Source organism: Mustela putorius, unplaced genomic scaffold (genome assembly GCF_011764305.1).
Source record: "Mustela putorius furo isolate JIRA1106 unplaced genomic scaffold, ASM1176430v1.1 tig00003853_pilon_pilon_pilon, whole genome shotgun sequence".
Classification (NCBI taxonomy): domain Eukaryota; kingdom Metazoa; phylum Chordata; class Mammalia; order Carnivora; family Mustelidae; genus Mustela; species Mustela putorius.
Genome location: NW_025422005.1, coordinates 64827754 through 64843402, shown reverse-complemented (window position 1 = coordinate 64843402; position 15649 = coordinate 64827754). Strand labels below are relative to the sequence as shown.

Genomic DNA, 15649 nt, shown 5'->3' with positions numbered 1-15649 from the left:
GCACTAAGCAACTCACTGATCTGCTTTCTTTCTCTATAACCTGTGCCTTTTCCATGCATTTCATATAAATGGCATCATAGAATATGTAGCCTTTGACAATTTGACTTCTGTTATCTGGCATAGTTTTTAAGTTCATGCATGTTGTAGCATGTTTTATTAAATCAATGTTTTCAATTGCTAAGTAGTATTCTAGGGTATACATGTGTCTGTGCATGTGTGTGGGTGTGTGTACACATACGTATATGCCACTTTCTGTTTATCTATTCACTTAATGATAGTACTTTAAAATTGTTCCCAGTTTGGGGCCATTACAAATAATGCTGTTCTGAGCATTCATGTACATGTCTTTTTGTGGATCTATGTTTTCATTTCTCTTTTATAGATTCCTATGAGTGGAACTGCTGGGTCATATAGTAAATTTAAAACATCTCTATTTTTATCCAAACTTTTTTAAACCCAACCTTTAAAATTGTGGATATTACAGATTTTCAAAACATGAATAAACTGGATCACTGGTTTTCTATTTTTTTTTTTTGAAGATTTTCTTTATTTATTTCAGCGAGAGAGAGAAAGCATGAGAAGTGGAAGGTCAGGGGGAGAAGCAGACTCCCTGCTGAGCAGGGAGCCCAATGTGGGACTCGATCCTGGGACTCTAGGATCATGACCTGAGCTGCAGGCAGTCACTTAACCAACTGAGCCACCCACGGGCCCCTCTCTTATTTTCTAACTATGTAAATTTAGCTTGTTCAACTCATACACTTCACAGTTCATGGTTTCTGTACCCACTGTCCCACGCCTTGAAAAACAGTGTAATAAGGGGGGGGGGTGTTAAGGCGTATATTACGTAAATTACTAATAGCTCCACAATCCTTAAATTCAGTGTTTTGTTACTACTGGAGAACACATTGGGTGATGGAACCACGCCTATAGGCACAAACTGACCAATGAAAGGCAAAGACAAAAAATATTTTTCCACATTAAAACAGTATACCTAAAAGGGATTTTCCCAAAGTATAAATGAACTATTCTGAATAAAGAGCAAATAAACATAATGCTTTTCTGTAAAGGAAGAATAATTTCTAAAAAATAATCAAATAATTTTCATTTAACTATATTCTGAAGTCACTCATAACTAGAGAATATTCCTGAATATATTTCAGTGCTTTAAAACACCTTTTGTTCCCTATTACCTCTATTGCTTGTATCAGTTATCTGACTCAAGAACCAAAAAAAAAAAAAAATTCAGGGTACACAAATGACATTGCTTTCATTTTTTAAAAAAATTCATCCACTGATAATGATCAGTGAGCATCAAACTAGAGAAACAGCACTCAAGGAAAAAACTATTTAAGAGGTAATGTTAAGCAGTATCAAGAGATATTAAGAGGAAAAACCTATTAAGAGGTAATGTTAAGAAAAATGTATCATTTGATGACTTGAAAATTCTGAAGATAAATATCCTTAGAAAATACTGAATTCTATGGCTTAGTTATAAACAAACTTGAGCTGTCAATGAGATGTGGTTTAAGCAGTGGCTATCTGCTTTTTCAGGGAGGGGGAATGGTTGTAGATTCCCTTACAAAATTACAAATAACTTTTTAGAAAGAGCATATTGTTTGTAGTACCTCAGAATCCTGCTTAGCTTTCAAAATGAACCAAATCATAGTATTTTGATTAGTACAGCCATCAGGAACAAGCAGAATTGAACTGGTCATTACTTGCCTTTTTCAATATTGACTTTGGAAGAACCTGACACTGCAGGTCCTCATCACACCAAAACCAAGAACAGAAATTGCAATTTTTGGCTACTCAGATCAAAAAGAAAAACAAAATAAATCAAAAAAGGAAGAGGGGGAAAAAAAAACCCCAAAAACCGTTTACACAATCAAACTGCTTAGATAAATTTAGTTTTTTAACTCAAAATGAATAGTTACTGCTTCACTGTAAATTAGGATGTATTTCTGATTAAGAAAACTTTATGTTAAATGTGATAAAGGAGACCAAGAATGATACAATGATTTAAAAGAATATTTTGGGAGAAAAAAAATTAATGAAGTAACTTAGTCCTGATTCAAAATGTTGAAAATCCCAGAATCTGTAGGAATTAAAGTGTTTTTGTTGTTGCTGTTAATTAGCGATTTAAAATAGTCTTACCTTATAGCTACATTTATATGGAAATGATGGACAAACTTAATTTAAAATACAGAATGATAAAAGGATAATCTTAATAACCCTCATTTACTGTATTCAATTAGTTTCTGATCTCACAATGAAAGAAACAAAAGTATGGCAGGGAGAGGAAAGGGAAGTTGTCGTGCTTTCCTCTATACCTAGATAGTAAAATTTCCAAAGAAATGTTACCTAAAAGTAAATCAATAATTGTGCTAACTAGGTGGCCATTTTAGGTCAAAAATTGTATTTCTGAGATCTCATTTTCTTGGCACACAATTACTGTTTACAATTAAGCTAAAAACTTGTTCTGGTATTTTATGACATCAGGAAAATTCTTTCCTCTCCAGGCGGAATGCCAAAAACAACTAGAGCTAAATGCCTGGGCCTTCTGCTTCTCAGAGAGACGAATCTCTCCTGTTCAATCTAAATTAAATTACTATCAGAAAGGCAAACACTTCTTTTGTTTTTGTGAATAAAATATAAACTACCCAAAATTTGAACCGCCAGTCTTACCATTTTAAGGGCTTATACTGGTTATGGCAGAAAATTCATTAGAATACAAAACAGGTTGCATAAGACTTTTGACACAATTCATTAATGAGTATGGGAATGTAAGGTTTCTTTTCAAATACACAATGTGAACATTATAAATCTAGTGGCAGAATAAATATGTATTTAAAAATGCCAAAACTTAAAAAAGGCAAACGAGTACATTTCATTCCCAGCTATGTAATAACATTCATTCAGATGCTCAAAGATGAAATCTTATTTTTATCCATTATTTTTCTTTCTACTTTCGATGTCTGAGAATTGAATTTAAAGATAACCAGAAGGCTGAAAGAGAGGGGGAAAAAAGAGAGAGAGTGAGACAGAGCCAGAGAGACCAAAAGATATACAAGGCATACTTACCTTCCTCCCCAAACTGATCATATATTTCTCTCTTTTTAGGATCACTCAATACTTCATAAGCTTCTGCGACCTCTTTAAATTTTTCCTCTGCTTGAGGAGATTTGTTCTTGTCCGGATGAAATTTGAGGGCTTGTTTTCGGTAAGCCTTTTTAATATCTTCATCTGAAGCTCCTTTTTCAATTCCCAAAATGCAATAATAGTCTTTCCCCATTTCGAATGCCTTGAAATGAACTTAGATTTCCCTTTGTGAAAGAAAACAGCGTCCCCAGTCTTAGCAGTACGATTCTAAGAAAAATAAACCAAGCTGGGTATTTTAAAAGTTAAAGCAAATCAGCAATTCAGCTTCGCTGTCTTAAGGCAGCAAGCAAACCGCGTCTCTGTATTTAATTCCTTCCCCAAAGGCTCACTTACAGATAAATATACACTACACAGGAGACGGCCTCCTTCTAGATCCTCCCATTTTCACTACGTGTCTCTGTACTTTCTAGAACAGCAAATGCTACAGGACGTCACTTCCCCAGCTGCCTCTAGTCAAAGTACTGAGCTAGGTTTTCTCCTCCTCCAGGATTAACTATTCCTTTTCCTTCTGGCTTTCCCAGTTTTATTTCCTTTTTAAGAAGCTAAGTGGATTCAAAAACCCATTATTTCAGCATAGCAGGTCATAACTACATATTTACTCACTCTCCTGTAGGTGAAAAAACAGCAAAGATAATTATAGCCATTAGGCATCCTATGTTAAAATAAATTAAAGGTATTATACAAATAAAGGTACCCTTGAACTTATTTTAGGTATTTTAATTTTTATTTCAAGTTATCCAAATGAAAGATATACAATACCAAAATATGGTTTGTTTAAATTAAAATTTTCAGATAATTTGCATCATTTTTAGAATTCCTGGGGTCTAGCAATCAGAAATGCCAGGAAGTCAACTTAACTAATTTCACATTGTAAAGGCCACATACCATAAACATCAAAAGCAGTAAGGGACTTAAATACTATTTTAGCTAGTGGTTTTAACTAGTTTTTTGTAGTATACAAGAGTTAATAGTTCTGGCAAACTAAATATTTGTGAAAGCTTCATATCTGATTTTAGTTACTTCAGCAAAAACAGAATGAGAGCCCGCTTCTCAGCCCCTCCCCGCCTCCACCCAATTCCTAGGGTCACTATTTAAAGAATTTTTGTGCTGCAGGAAAGATAGAAGACAAGTATCAGGTTACAGACAGTAAATACTCATGTTTCTTATAAGACCTTGACTGGATCATCTTAAAAACTGGATATGCTATTTACAGGGCAGTGATATGAGAAGTATTTTTTTCTTTTGAAAACACATTTCCCTAATTATAAATAGCAATACTCATTGCTGAAGGTTTTGGAAAACACAGAAGGAAAAAAGAAGAAAAAAGTACAAAGTAAAAACCCATCATACCACTCTAGGTAATCCCTGCTAAATGTTAGTATATTTCCTTTTTTTTCTGATACTTACGTTTATTTGTTATAGTTTTGTGTTTTTTTTTTTGTTAACAAAGACTATATCCTCTCATTTACATACTCTTTCGATGTCTGCTTTTATATATGTATATATATTTCTTTTTTGGATGCTTATGAGAAATATTTTCAATGTATATTACTCATCTTTTCTCTCCTATATTGTTTTGTCCTCTGTTCAAAAATGTTCCCATTTCTAATATAATGAAAAGATGGGCTCATAAAAAATGTGAAAAGAATTGCACAAAGCCCTATAAATAGTTTAAATCTGTAAAATTTAAAAGAAAAAAAGAACATGTAAAGGAAAAGGAAATGTACATATGTGTTTAGAGTATGATGAAAAGTTAATGATCACATGTTAAACTTTAAAGATATGGAAACCTACTTATATGCCAAGCAACTTTACATTCATGACTCAGCAATTCTTTCAGAACGTTCATTTTTGGGGTGCCTGGGTGGCTCAGTGAATTAAAGCCTCTGCCTTCAGGTCAGGTCATGATCCCAGGGTTCTGGGATCAAGCCCTGAATAGGGCTGTCTGCTCAGCAGGGAGCTTCCCCCACCATGTTCTGCCTACTTGTGATCTCTGTCTGTCAAATAAATAAATATAATCTTAAAAAAAATTCATCTTTGTACATTTGATAGCTAGGATTAGGTATGTTTAGAGTATGATGAAAAGTTAATGATCACATGTTAAACTTTAAAGATATGGGAACATCTAATTTATATGCCAAGCAGCTTTACATTCATGATTCAGCAATTCTTTCAGAACATTCATCTTTGTACATTTGATAGATAGGATTTCCTATTTTTCAAAACTCTCTCCTTTAAAAATACTTTGGTATTAGAAATGTATAGCATCTGTCTAGCCTATTTATAGGTTACAGAGGTTGGTCAGCTAGCTATTCAAATGTTTTAGTCCCACCAAGGAATATTCCATGTCAAAAGGTTAACCATTCAAATTCAAAAAAGCTTGGAGAAAAATGCTAATATCCAAAGTCACCCTAAAACTCCTTAAAAAAAAAAAATGCAAGTTGAAGTCCAATGCAATGATCAGCATCTAGAGTAAAAATATAATAAAAATCGCCTTTTCTAGAATTAATTGCTCATTTAAATACTCACTACCAAAGGAACACTGACTATTACTATATGTGAAAACTCTGAATTGTTCTGGTAGGTAATACTGAGAGGAAAGAAAAACAGATTCTTATCTGAGTCAGTCATTTTCAGATGGTTAGAAATATTATCAGGACTTGACATATTAAAGGATTTTAAAACCCAAAGACTAAATCTTTCACATTTCTGAAAAATGCATTACATATTGACAAGTGGAAACAAATCTGACTTTCCACACATAGAGAAGGGTGATAAAGGATTTTCATATTTCTTCAAATATACACACAAAAAAGAATCATAGTGCTAAATTTGGAAAGCAAGAAGTCACCTCAACTTTGAAATTTCAGCTTAATAAGGTAGCATTTATAATTTTAAATAATATAAAACAGTCTAGCTAGATTTTGATAAAATGAGTAGTGTAAATAATTCTTTCAAACGTTTGGGAACAATGCCAACAGACACAGGATAAGATATCCAGCATCACTGATCATCAGGGAAATGCAAATCAGAATCGCAATGAGATACTACCTCACACCAGTCAGAATGGCTAATATCAAGAAGACAAGAAATAACAAATGTTGCTGAAGATGTGGAGAAAAGAGAACCCTTGTGCACTGTTAGTAAGAATGTATATTGGTTAGCCATTGCACAAAATAGTACAGAGCTTCATCAGGTATTTAAAATTAGAAATACCGCACAATCCAGTAATTCCACTGCTGGGTATATATTCAAAGGAAAGAAGAACAGTAATTCAAAAAGATACATGCACCCACATATTAATTACAGCATTATTTGCTGTCCCCGAGATAGGGAAGCAACCCAAGTGTCCATTCACAGATGAATGGATAAAGAAGATATTATATGTATGGAATGAGTAAGTCACAAGGATGAAAGGTACCGCATAGGGAATATAGTCAGTGGTAACATAATAGCATTGTATATTAACACATGATGGCTACACTTGTGGTGAGCGCAACATAAAGAGTTGCTGAATCATTATGTTGTACACCTGAAATTAATGCAATATTGTGTGACCACTGTACTTCAATAAAGAAAATAAATATGGCAGCATCAGGAGGTGGTGGTGGGGATCAAGGCCAACTCATACCCAAAGCTAGGGAAGCCCGACTACCCCTCCACTACTTCAGTGTCAAGTTAGCAGAAAAAAACAACATGGATCCCAGGAAACAAGGTAGACCCAGGGAAAAAGGAAACAGTACATTCAGGTTACTGAGGAAAAACATCCTTTTTTTTTTTTAAGAGCTAAAATTCTCTGGTTGCCTGGGTGGCTCGGTGGGTGAAGGCATCCAACTCTTGATCTCAGCTCAGATCTTAATCTCAGTCCGGGTCTGGAGTTCAGGCCCTGCATTGGGCTCCATGCTGGGTATGGAGCTTACTTAAAAATATAATACTAATGGGGCGCCTGGGTGTCTCAGTGGGTTAAAGCCTCTGCCTTCAACTCAGGTCATGATCCCGGGGTCCTGGGATCGAGCCCCGCATCGAGCCCCGCATCGGGCTCTCTGCTTGGCAGGAAGCCTGCTTCCTCCTCTCTCTCTCTCTCTACCTGCTTCTCTGCCTACTTGTGATCTCTGTCTGTCAAATAAATAATAAATAAAATCTTTAAAAAATATATATTTTTAAAAGTGAAAGTAGGGGCACCTGGATGGCTCAGTCGGTTAAACGGCTGCCTTTGGATCAGGTCATGATCCTGGAGTCCAGGATCCAGCCCCACATCCAGCTCCCTGCTCAGCGGGGAGTCTGTTTCTCCCTCTTCTCCCAGTTCCTGCACTCCCTCTCACATAAATGGACTCTTCAGCAAATAAATAAATAAATAAATGTAAAAATAAATGCTAAGCCAAAAAAACCTACATAATAATCTATTTGAAATATTGTCTTAAAATCACATAAATCCTGCTTATATGATTTTATAGGTATATAAATGTGTGGTTGGCTCAATTGGCATGACCTGTGACTCTTGATCATGGGGTCATGAGTTCAAGCCCCATATTGGGTGTAGAGCTTACTTTAAAAATAAATAAGTAAGTAAATAAGTAAGTAAGTAAATAAATAAATAAATAAAATCACAAAGAAATTTTCTCCTTAATGTTTATAGTTCACAAGTTTAAGTCTCATACTGGGGTAGGGTTGATTCATCTCTAACTGAAGGTAAGTTACAATGTATTTTAAGAGATTTTAATTTTTTCAACCAAATTCAGAAAACTTAAGTGTGTTTATTATTTTTTTTTATCAGAGTTGTTTTTTAAAACACAGTTTAAGAATTTTTGTGCCCAGTAATGTATGTGGAGGAAGTGTGTCACTCTATCTTAGGGGACACATGGGCCAGAATTAAGTAAAAATTCTAATGACATATTTTTTTTCAAAAACTTTAGCAAAGTTTCCTTATTTGTGATATTATGCTTTCATAGTAATTATAGATAAATTATTTTTATAAGAAGTATGAGTTCTTTTTGATGGTATAATCACAGTTTAAAATATTATATACGTTTAGATCATGACAGCTAAAAATAGCACTTTACCATACACAAAGAATCTTAAAAGTACATCAATAGTCATTCAATTGATGCCATCTTCACCTTCTACTTTGGTTTTATTAATATACGATAAAAAAGTTGTTTTTTTATCCAATTCACAAATCATTTCTCAGTTCATAATTCATTATTTTGAAGAAAGACAGCGTGACTTCCAGAGTCTCAGAAGAAATCACTACTGAAATTCAGATCATCACTGAAATACTTAAAGACAGATGACTTCTAATATTTTACCAATGCTCCCGTTGGAAACTTTTTCTGTCGATATTTAATTCTTAAATGGGTACATTTAGTCCAGAAATGTCTCATTCAGTAATTATAGTAAATTGTGACTTCAATTCCCCAGTACTTCTTACAAATTGAGGCTCTTTTACACCTTGTTCTCACAAGTGCTTTAGATAGCTGAATAGTTGTTATAAAATTTGCTAGGGCAACACCAGGGAATATTGGTAGTATAGTGGTTAAAAACAGATTTTGGAGTCAGACTGCTTGGTTAGAGAGTCCTGACAATACCACTTACTAGCTGTGTGGTCTTGGACTTAACTTTCCTGTTCGTCAGTTTCCTTACCTGTCAAGTGGGATTAGCAATAATATCTCCTCCAAGGGGCTGTTGTGAGGATTAAATGAGATAAATGTGTGAAACACTTAAATGTGACTGGCACATATGAGGACTATGAAACTGTTAGTACTATTGTAATGACAATGATCTCATCTCATCATATGAACTAGAACTTTTCCTAGAAAAAAAATGACCACACCATAGGTATAATAAGATGTCCTTATTTACAAGCATATACATCCACACACAACAGCTGTCAAACTAAGAATAAATGGCTCTTTCCAAATACCCCAGTTAATATTTGCTACTTACTCATCCTAACTCTGTTAATATTTAAGATCATTAAACTTTCACATAGGTAGCATTCATTGTATTTCAAATGCAAATCTCAAATATACTGTTTCAAACACAGTAATTAAGACCCTGTGGTATTGGTGAAAGAACAGGCAAATAGTCCAGTAGAACAGAATAGAGAACCCAGTAATAGACACATATATATATAGTCAACTGATCTAAGACAAAAGAGCAAAGGCAATACTATGGAGAAAAAACAGTCTTTTCAACAAATAGTGCTAGAACAACTGGATATCTGTTTGCAAAGGAATCAATCTAGACGCAGATCTTAAATCTTTCACAAGAATTAACTCAAAATGGATCACAGACCTGAGTGTGAAATGCAAAACTATAAAACTCCTAGAACACATGAAAAAACCTAGGTGACCTTGGGTTTGGCAATGATCTTTATATAATACCAAATGAACAGTGCATGAAAGAGAGCTATCGATAAGCTGGACTGAATTAAAATTATAATTTTCTGCTGAGAAGGACATTGTCAAGAAAATGAGAAAACAAGCCACAGATTGGGCAAAAATATTTCAAAAGACATCTGAATTTGCAAAGATGTGGATGGAACTGGAGGGTATTATGCTAAGCGAAATAAGTCAATCAGAGAAAGGCAGATACCATATTATTTCACTCATATGGGAATTTAGGAAACAAAACAGATTAACACAGGGGAAGGGAAGGAAAAATGAAATAAGATAAAAACAGAAAGGGAGGCAAACAGGAGACTCAACTATAAACAAACTGAGTGTTGCTGGAAGGGAGGCAGGTAAGAGAATGAGCTAAATAGGCATTAAGGAGATCACTTGTTGAGATGATCACTGGGTTTTTATATGTAAATGATGAATCACTAAATTCTACTCCTGAAACGATACTGCAATATATGTTAACCAACCTGAATTTAAGTAAAATCTTGGGAGAAAAAAACAAGACATATCTGATAAAGGACTATTACCCAAAATATATAAAGAACCTTGTTTACCTTGTGACAAAATGGGAGAAGATATTTGCAAATGTCTTATCAAATAAAAGGCTAGTATCCAAAATCTATAAAGAACTTATCAAACTCAACACCCAAAGGACATATAATCCAATCAAGAAATGGGCAGAAGACATGAGCAGATATTTCTCCAAAAAAGACGTACAAATGGCCAACAGACACATGAAAAAATGCTCAACATCACTTGGCATCAAGGAAATATAAACAAAAACCACAATGAGATACCACCTTACACCAATCAGAATGGCTAAAATTAACAAGTCAGGAAATTACAGATGTTGGTGAGGATGCAGAGAAAGGGGACCCCTCCTACACTGTTGGTGGGAATGCAAGCTGGTGCAGCCACTCTGGAAAACAGTATGGAAGTTCCTAAAAAAGCTGGAAATAGAGCTACCCTATGACCCAACAATTGCACTACTGGGTATTTACCCAAAGATACAAATGTGGTGATCCAAAGGGGCATGTGCACCTCCAATGTTTATAGGAGCAACGTCTGCAACAGCCAAACTATGGAAAGACCCTACATGTCCATCGACATATGAATGAATAAAGAAGATGTGGTGTGCACACACACACACACACACACACACACAGAAATATCATGCAGTCATTAAAAAATGAAATCTTGGGGCACCTGGGTGGCTCAGTGGGTCAAAGCCTCTGCCTTTGGCTCAAGTCATGATCCCAGGGTCCTGGGATCGAGCCCGCATTGGGCTCTCTGCTCAGCAGGGAACCTGCTTCCTCCTCCCTCTCTGCCTGCCTCTCTGTCTACTTGTAATCTCTGCCTGTCAAATAAATATATAAAATCTTTAAAAAAATAAGATCTTGCCATTTGCAAAGACATCTATAGAACTAGGAGGGTATTATGCTAAGCAAAATAAATCAGAGAAAAACAATTACCGTATGATCTCATTGATATGAGAACAGAGGACCATAGGGGAAGGGAGGGAAAAAATGAAACAAGATGAAATCGGAGAGGGAGACAAACCATAAGAGACTTTTTTTTTTTTAAGATTTTATTTATTTATTTATTTGACGGACAAGAGATCACAAGTAGGCAGAGAGGCAGGCAGAGAGAGAGGAGGAAGCAGGCTCCCTGCTGAGCAGAGAGCCCGATGCAGGGCTCGATCCCAGAACCCCGAGATCATGACCTGAGCCAAAGGCAGCGGCTTAACCACTGAGCCACCCAGGCGCCCCAAGAGACTCTTAAATGTAGGAAACAAACTGAGGGTTGCAGGAGGAGAAAGGGGTGGGGGGATGGAGTAATTAGGTGAGGGACATTAAGGATGGCACGTGATCTAATGAGCACTGGGTGTTATACAGATGAATCATAGGCCTGTATCTCTGAAACTAATAATACATTATATGTTAATTAATTGAACTTAAATTTTAAAAATTGAAAACCAATACAAAACAAAATATATAAAGAACTCTTAAAACTCAACAAGAAAACAAACAACCCAATTAAAAAATGGGCCAGGGACCTAACAGAAACCTCACCAAAAAAGATACACAGAGGGCAAATAAGCATATGAAATGATGTTCCATATCAAATGTCATCAGTGAAATCCAAATAAAAACAAAGATACCACGACAGCTATTAGAACGGCCAAAATCCAGAACACTGGCAACACCACTTGCTTGCAAAGATGTAAAGCAATAGGAATGTAGAGCAACCATTCATTGTTGGTGGGTGTGCAAAATGGTACACTTTGGAAGATAATTTGGTAGTGTCTTAGAAAAGTAAACATACACTTATCATACGATCCCACAGTCATGTTTCTTGGTACTTACTCAAAGAAACTGAAAATGTAGGTCTACACAAAACCCTGCACATGGATGTGTACAGCAGCCTCATACATAATTGCCCAAACTTGGAAGCAACCAAGATGTCCTCTATAGGTGAATGTGATAAACTACAGTCATTCAGACAATGGAATATTATTCAGTACTAAAAAGAAATGAGCTAGCAAGCCATGGGAAGACATTGGTGGAACCCTAATATATATTACTAGGTGAAAGAAACCAGTCTGAAAAGGTTATATACTATATGACATTCTGGAAAAGGAAAAACTACCTTTTTTTTTTTTTAACTTTGTGACAGTAAAAAAAAAAAAAAATCAGTGGTTGTCAGGGTTTAGTGGGAAGGGAAGGATAAACAGAGTATGGAGGAATTTTTTTTTTTTTTTAAGGGCAGTGAAACTACTCTGTATGATACTGAAATGTGGGCACATGTCCAAACTCATAGAATGTACAACACTGGAAGTGAACCCTAATGGGTGATAAGGATGTATCAATATAAGTTCATTAGTTGTACATAAATGTTCCATTTAGTGAGAGACATTGATAATGAGGTGGGGTGGATTGTGCATGTGTGGAGGTTTATGGGAAACCTCTGCATCTTCCACTAAATTTTGCTGTGAACCTAAAATTGCTCTAAAAGAATAGAGTCCACTTAAAATTTTGAAAATACATGGAAAAAAGGTACAATTTTTTTTATTTTTAGTAAGATTTTATTTATTTATTTGACAGACAGGGATCACAAGTAGGTAGAGAAGCAGGCAGAGAGAGAGAGGGAAGCAGGCTCCCCACTGAGCAGAGAGCCCGATTCGGGGCTCGATCCCAGGACCCTGGGATCATGACCTAAGCCGAAGGCAGAGGCTTTAACCCACTGAGCCACCTAGGCACCCCCAATGTTTGTATTTTTAAAATATGGGTTTTTGTTTTGTTTTGTTTTTTAAGTAATCACTACACTCAGTGAGGAGCTTGAACTCACAACCTGGAGACTGAGTCATATGCTCTACTGACTGAGCCTGGGAGATGCCCCTTAAAATAGGTATCTTTGATTTTAGAGTCAGATCTTTCTAGCCTTAGTTCCTGTTGCTGCAGTTTCTGTTTTAAGTTTGGAACTCAGATGCTGAATTTTTTTTTTTTAAGAATTTTTGTTTATTTATTTGACACAGAGAGAGAGATAGCACAAGCAGGGGGGAGTGGCAGACAGAGGGAGAAGAAGCAGGCTCCCAACCAAGCAGGGAGCCTGATGTGGGGCTTGATCCCAGGATCCTGGGATCATGACCTGAGCTGAAGGCAGACATTTAACCAATTGAGCCACCCAGGTGCCCCTAATTTTCATTCTTGTAGAAAGACCTTAGACTTTAACCATAAGTTACAATATGTAAAAACTTTGTCATCATTTCAAATGCAAATTTATCTTCAGGAGGAAAAAAAAAAAAAGAAAAATATTAGAGATTTATTTCTTACTCCATCTGGGTCATAAGACAGAATAAGTAAACTTAAGGTAAGTCTTTAAGACATTAACCCTATTTAAATGTTCTAAATATCCCATTTTTTCCTTAACTATAAAATGTCCTTCTTTGGGCAATTACAGTAATTTGGACTCGTATTTGGAATTAAACAGTCAATAATATTTGAGTACATACTGTATAAAATTTTTTTTTTAAGATTTAATTTATTTACTTGACAGAGAGAGATGACAAGCAGGCAGAGAGGCAGGCAGAGAGAGAGGAGGAAGCAGGCTCCCTGCTGAGCAGAGAGCCCAATGCGGGACTCGATCCCAGGACCCTGAGATCATGAGCCGAAGGCAGTGGCTTAACCCACTGAGCCACCCAGGCGCCCCCATACTGTATAAAATTTGATGAGTACTATAAAACTTGTTTTAAAAGTGGATATTATCATAGTGAACATTTTCCATGAATAAAGTGTCTCATTCAGCAAATATTTACTGAGTGCTTACTATGTACTATAAAGGAGATACACAACATCCTTCCTTTCATTCAACTCACATTCTAGTGGGAGAAGACAACCAAGAAACGAGTTAATAAAGAAATGATAGAATTTTAGTAGTTGGAAGAAAAATTTTAAACGTTTCTAAGGCACGGATTGATGGAGAGGGGCCACTTTATCCAGGATAGTCAGGGAAGACCTCACTGTTTAGCTCTGCTTTAAGAATTATACTAAAAATTTCGCACTTGGGTAGGTAGAGGAAAAGGAACAAGGCCAGGTATCACAGCTTTTAAAAAGTATAATGCTTTCAGAAAAGGAAGCAGACTAGTAAAGAGCTCTTCATGACCTCTTTTGATTCTATTATCAAGAAACATATTCGGCTCTCTTCACCTTTTCCATTTATTCCCCCTCCCCATGGACAATCTGTATATATTCCTTCAAGCCTATAGCTAACAATCAAGTTAAACAGTTTGGTACAAATAGGGTAAACAATCAATAGCTTTAAGTAAGTGTGTTATGTAACTGTTACAGGATTTAAGGGACTATATTAAGCTACAGAGAAAAGATCAGGAAACTTGGAATGAGAGGAATTGTTTCTAATATTCTTAGCTTCACTATTTAGTATCTATATGAAGTTCTGGAAAAATGGAAAAATTACTATTTCTCTGAGACTCAATTCTTTTATTCTATGAAATAGATAACACCTATCTCATTTACTGACATTAAAAAATGAGAAAATATGTGAAAGGGTTTCACAGAAATAAAATATATACAAATGTTAATTATATGCTCATCTTGGCCTAGTATGGGGAAGTTTTATAAAAGAAAAATATAAGCAGGGTCTTGAAAGATTGATAGGATTTAGAAAGAGGAGCACGGGGAGGGTTTTCAGTTTGGACCCAGAACACAAAGCCCAATCAAAAAGAGCATAAAATGTATCTGATACTGTAAAAAGACTGGTCAGATTACAGGATAGGATTTAGGAAAGCTCACATTAGGGGCGCCTGGGTGGCTCAGTGGTTTAAGCCACTGCCTTCGGCTCGGGTCATGATCTCAGGGTCCTGGGATCGGGTCCCGAATCGGGCTCTCTGCTCAGCAGGGAGCCTGCTTCCCCCTCTCTCTCTCTGCCTCCCTCTCCATCTACTTGTGATTTCTCTCTGTCAAATAAATAAGTAAAATCTTTAAAAAAAAAAAAAAAAGGAAAGCTCACGTTAGGAAACTCACAAAAAAAAGTTATGGTCAGATTTTTGGGAGTTTTGAATATCATTGTTGTAACAATGACTGCTCCCAAAGAGGGCTAATTCATTAGGTCTTTGAAAAAAACTTCATTTATTTTTTTAAGTAAACTCTATGCCCAACGTGGGGCTCAAACTCACAACCCCAAGATCAAGAGTGGCATTCTCCACTGAGTAAGCCAACCAAGCACCCCAAAAACCACCTTCTTTTTTAAAGGTATTTGCCTGCCCTCCCTCCCTCCTTCCCTTCCTTCCTTCTAGATTTTATTTATTTGTCAGAGAGAGAGAGAGAGAGCACAAGCAGGGAGCAGGGCAGGCAAAGGAGGAAGCAGACTCCCCACTGAGTAGGTCCCAATGCAGGACCCTGAGATCATGACCTGAGCTGAATGCAGACACTTAACCGAATGAGCCACCCAGATGTCCCAGGTATTTGACAAGACTTTTTATTAGTCATAATTCTCTGTGGACTATTGTCTGTACCATTGGAATTTCCCAGCACTTTATTATTATAGTTATATTGGTAACTCCCAAAATGTTC

General features: G+C 36.0%; 1 protein-coding gene across 2 annotated transcripts in view; it reads right to left on the bottom strand.

The window, feature by feature from the left end:
- Positions 1-15649, bottom strand: part of DNAJB4 (DnaJ heat shock protein family (Hsp40) member B4) — a 45300-nt gene that overhangs the window by 7094 nt on the left and 22557 nt on the right. The window contains exon 1 of one of the 2 annotated variants that reach the window (XM_004758140.3): positions 3082-3588. The exons of the other annotated variant lie outside the window; for it this stretch is intronic. Within the exon in view, the coding sequence (XP_004758197.1) occupies positions 3082-3292 (211 nt within the window). The 5' untranslated portion in view covers positions 3293-3588. Of the gene's footprint in view, positions 1-3081; positions 3589-15649 lie in introns of those variants that run through there. 2 annotated transcript variants of the gene reach the window in all.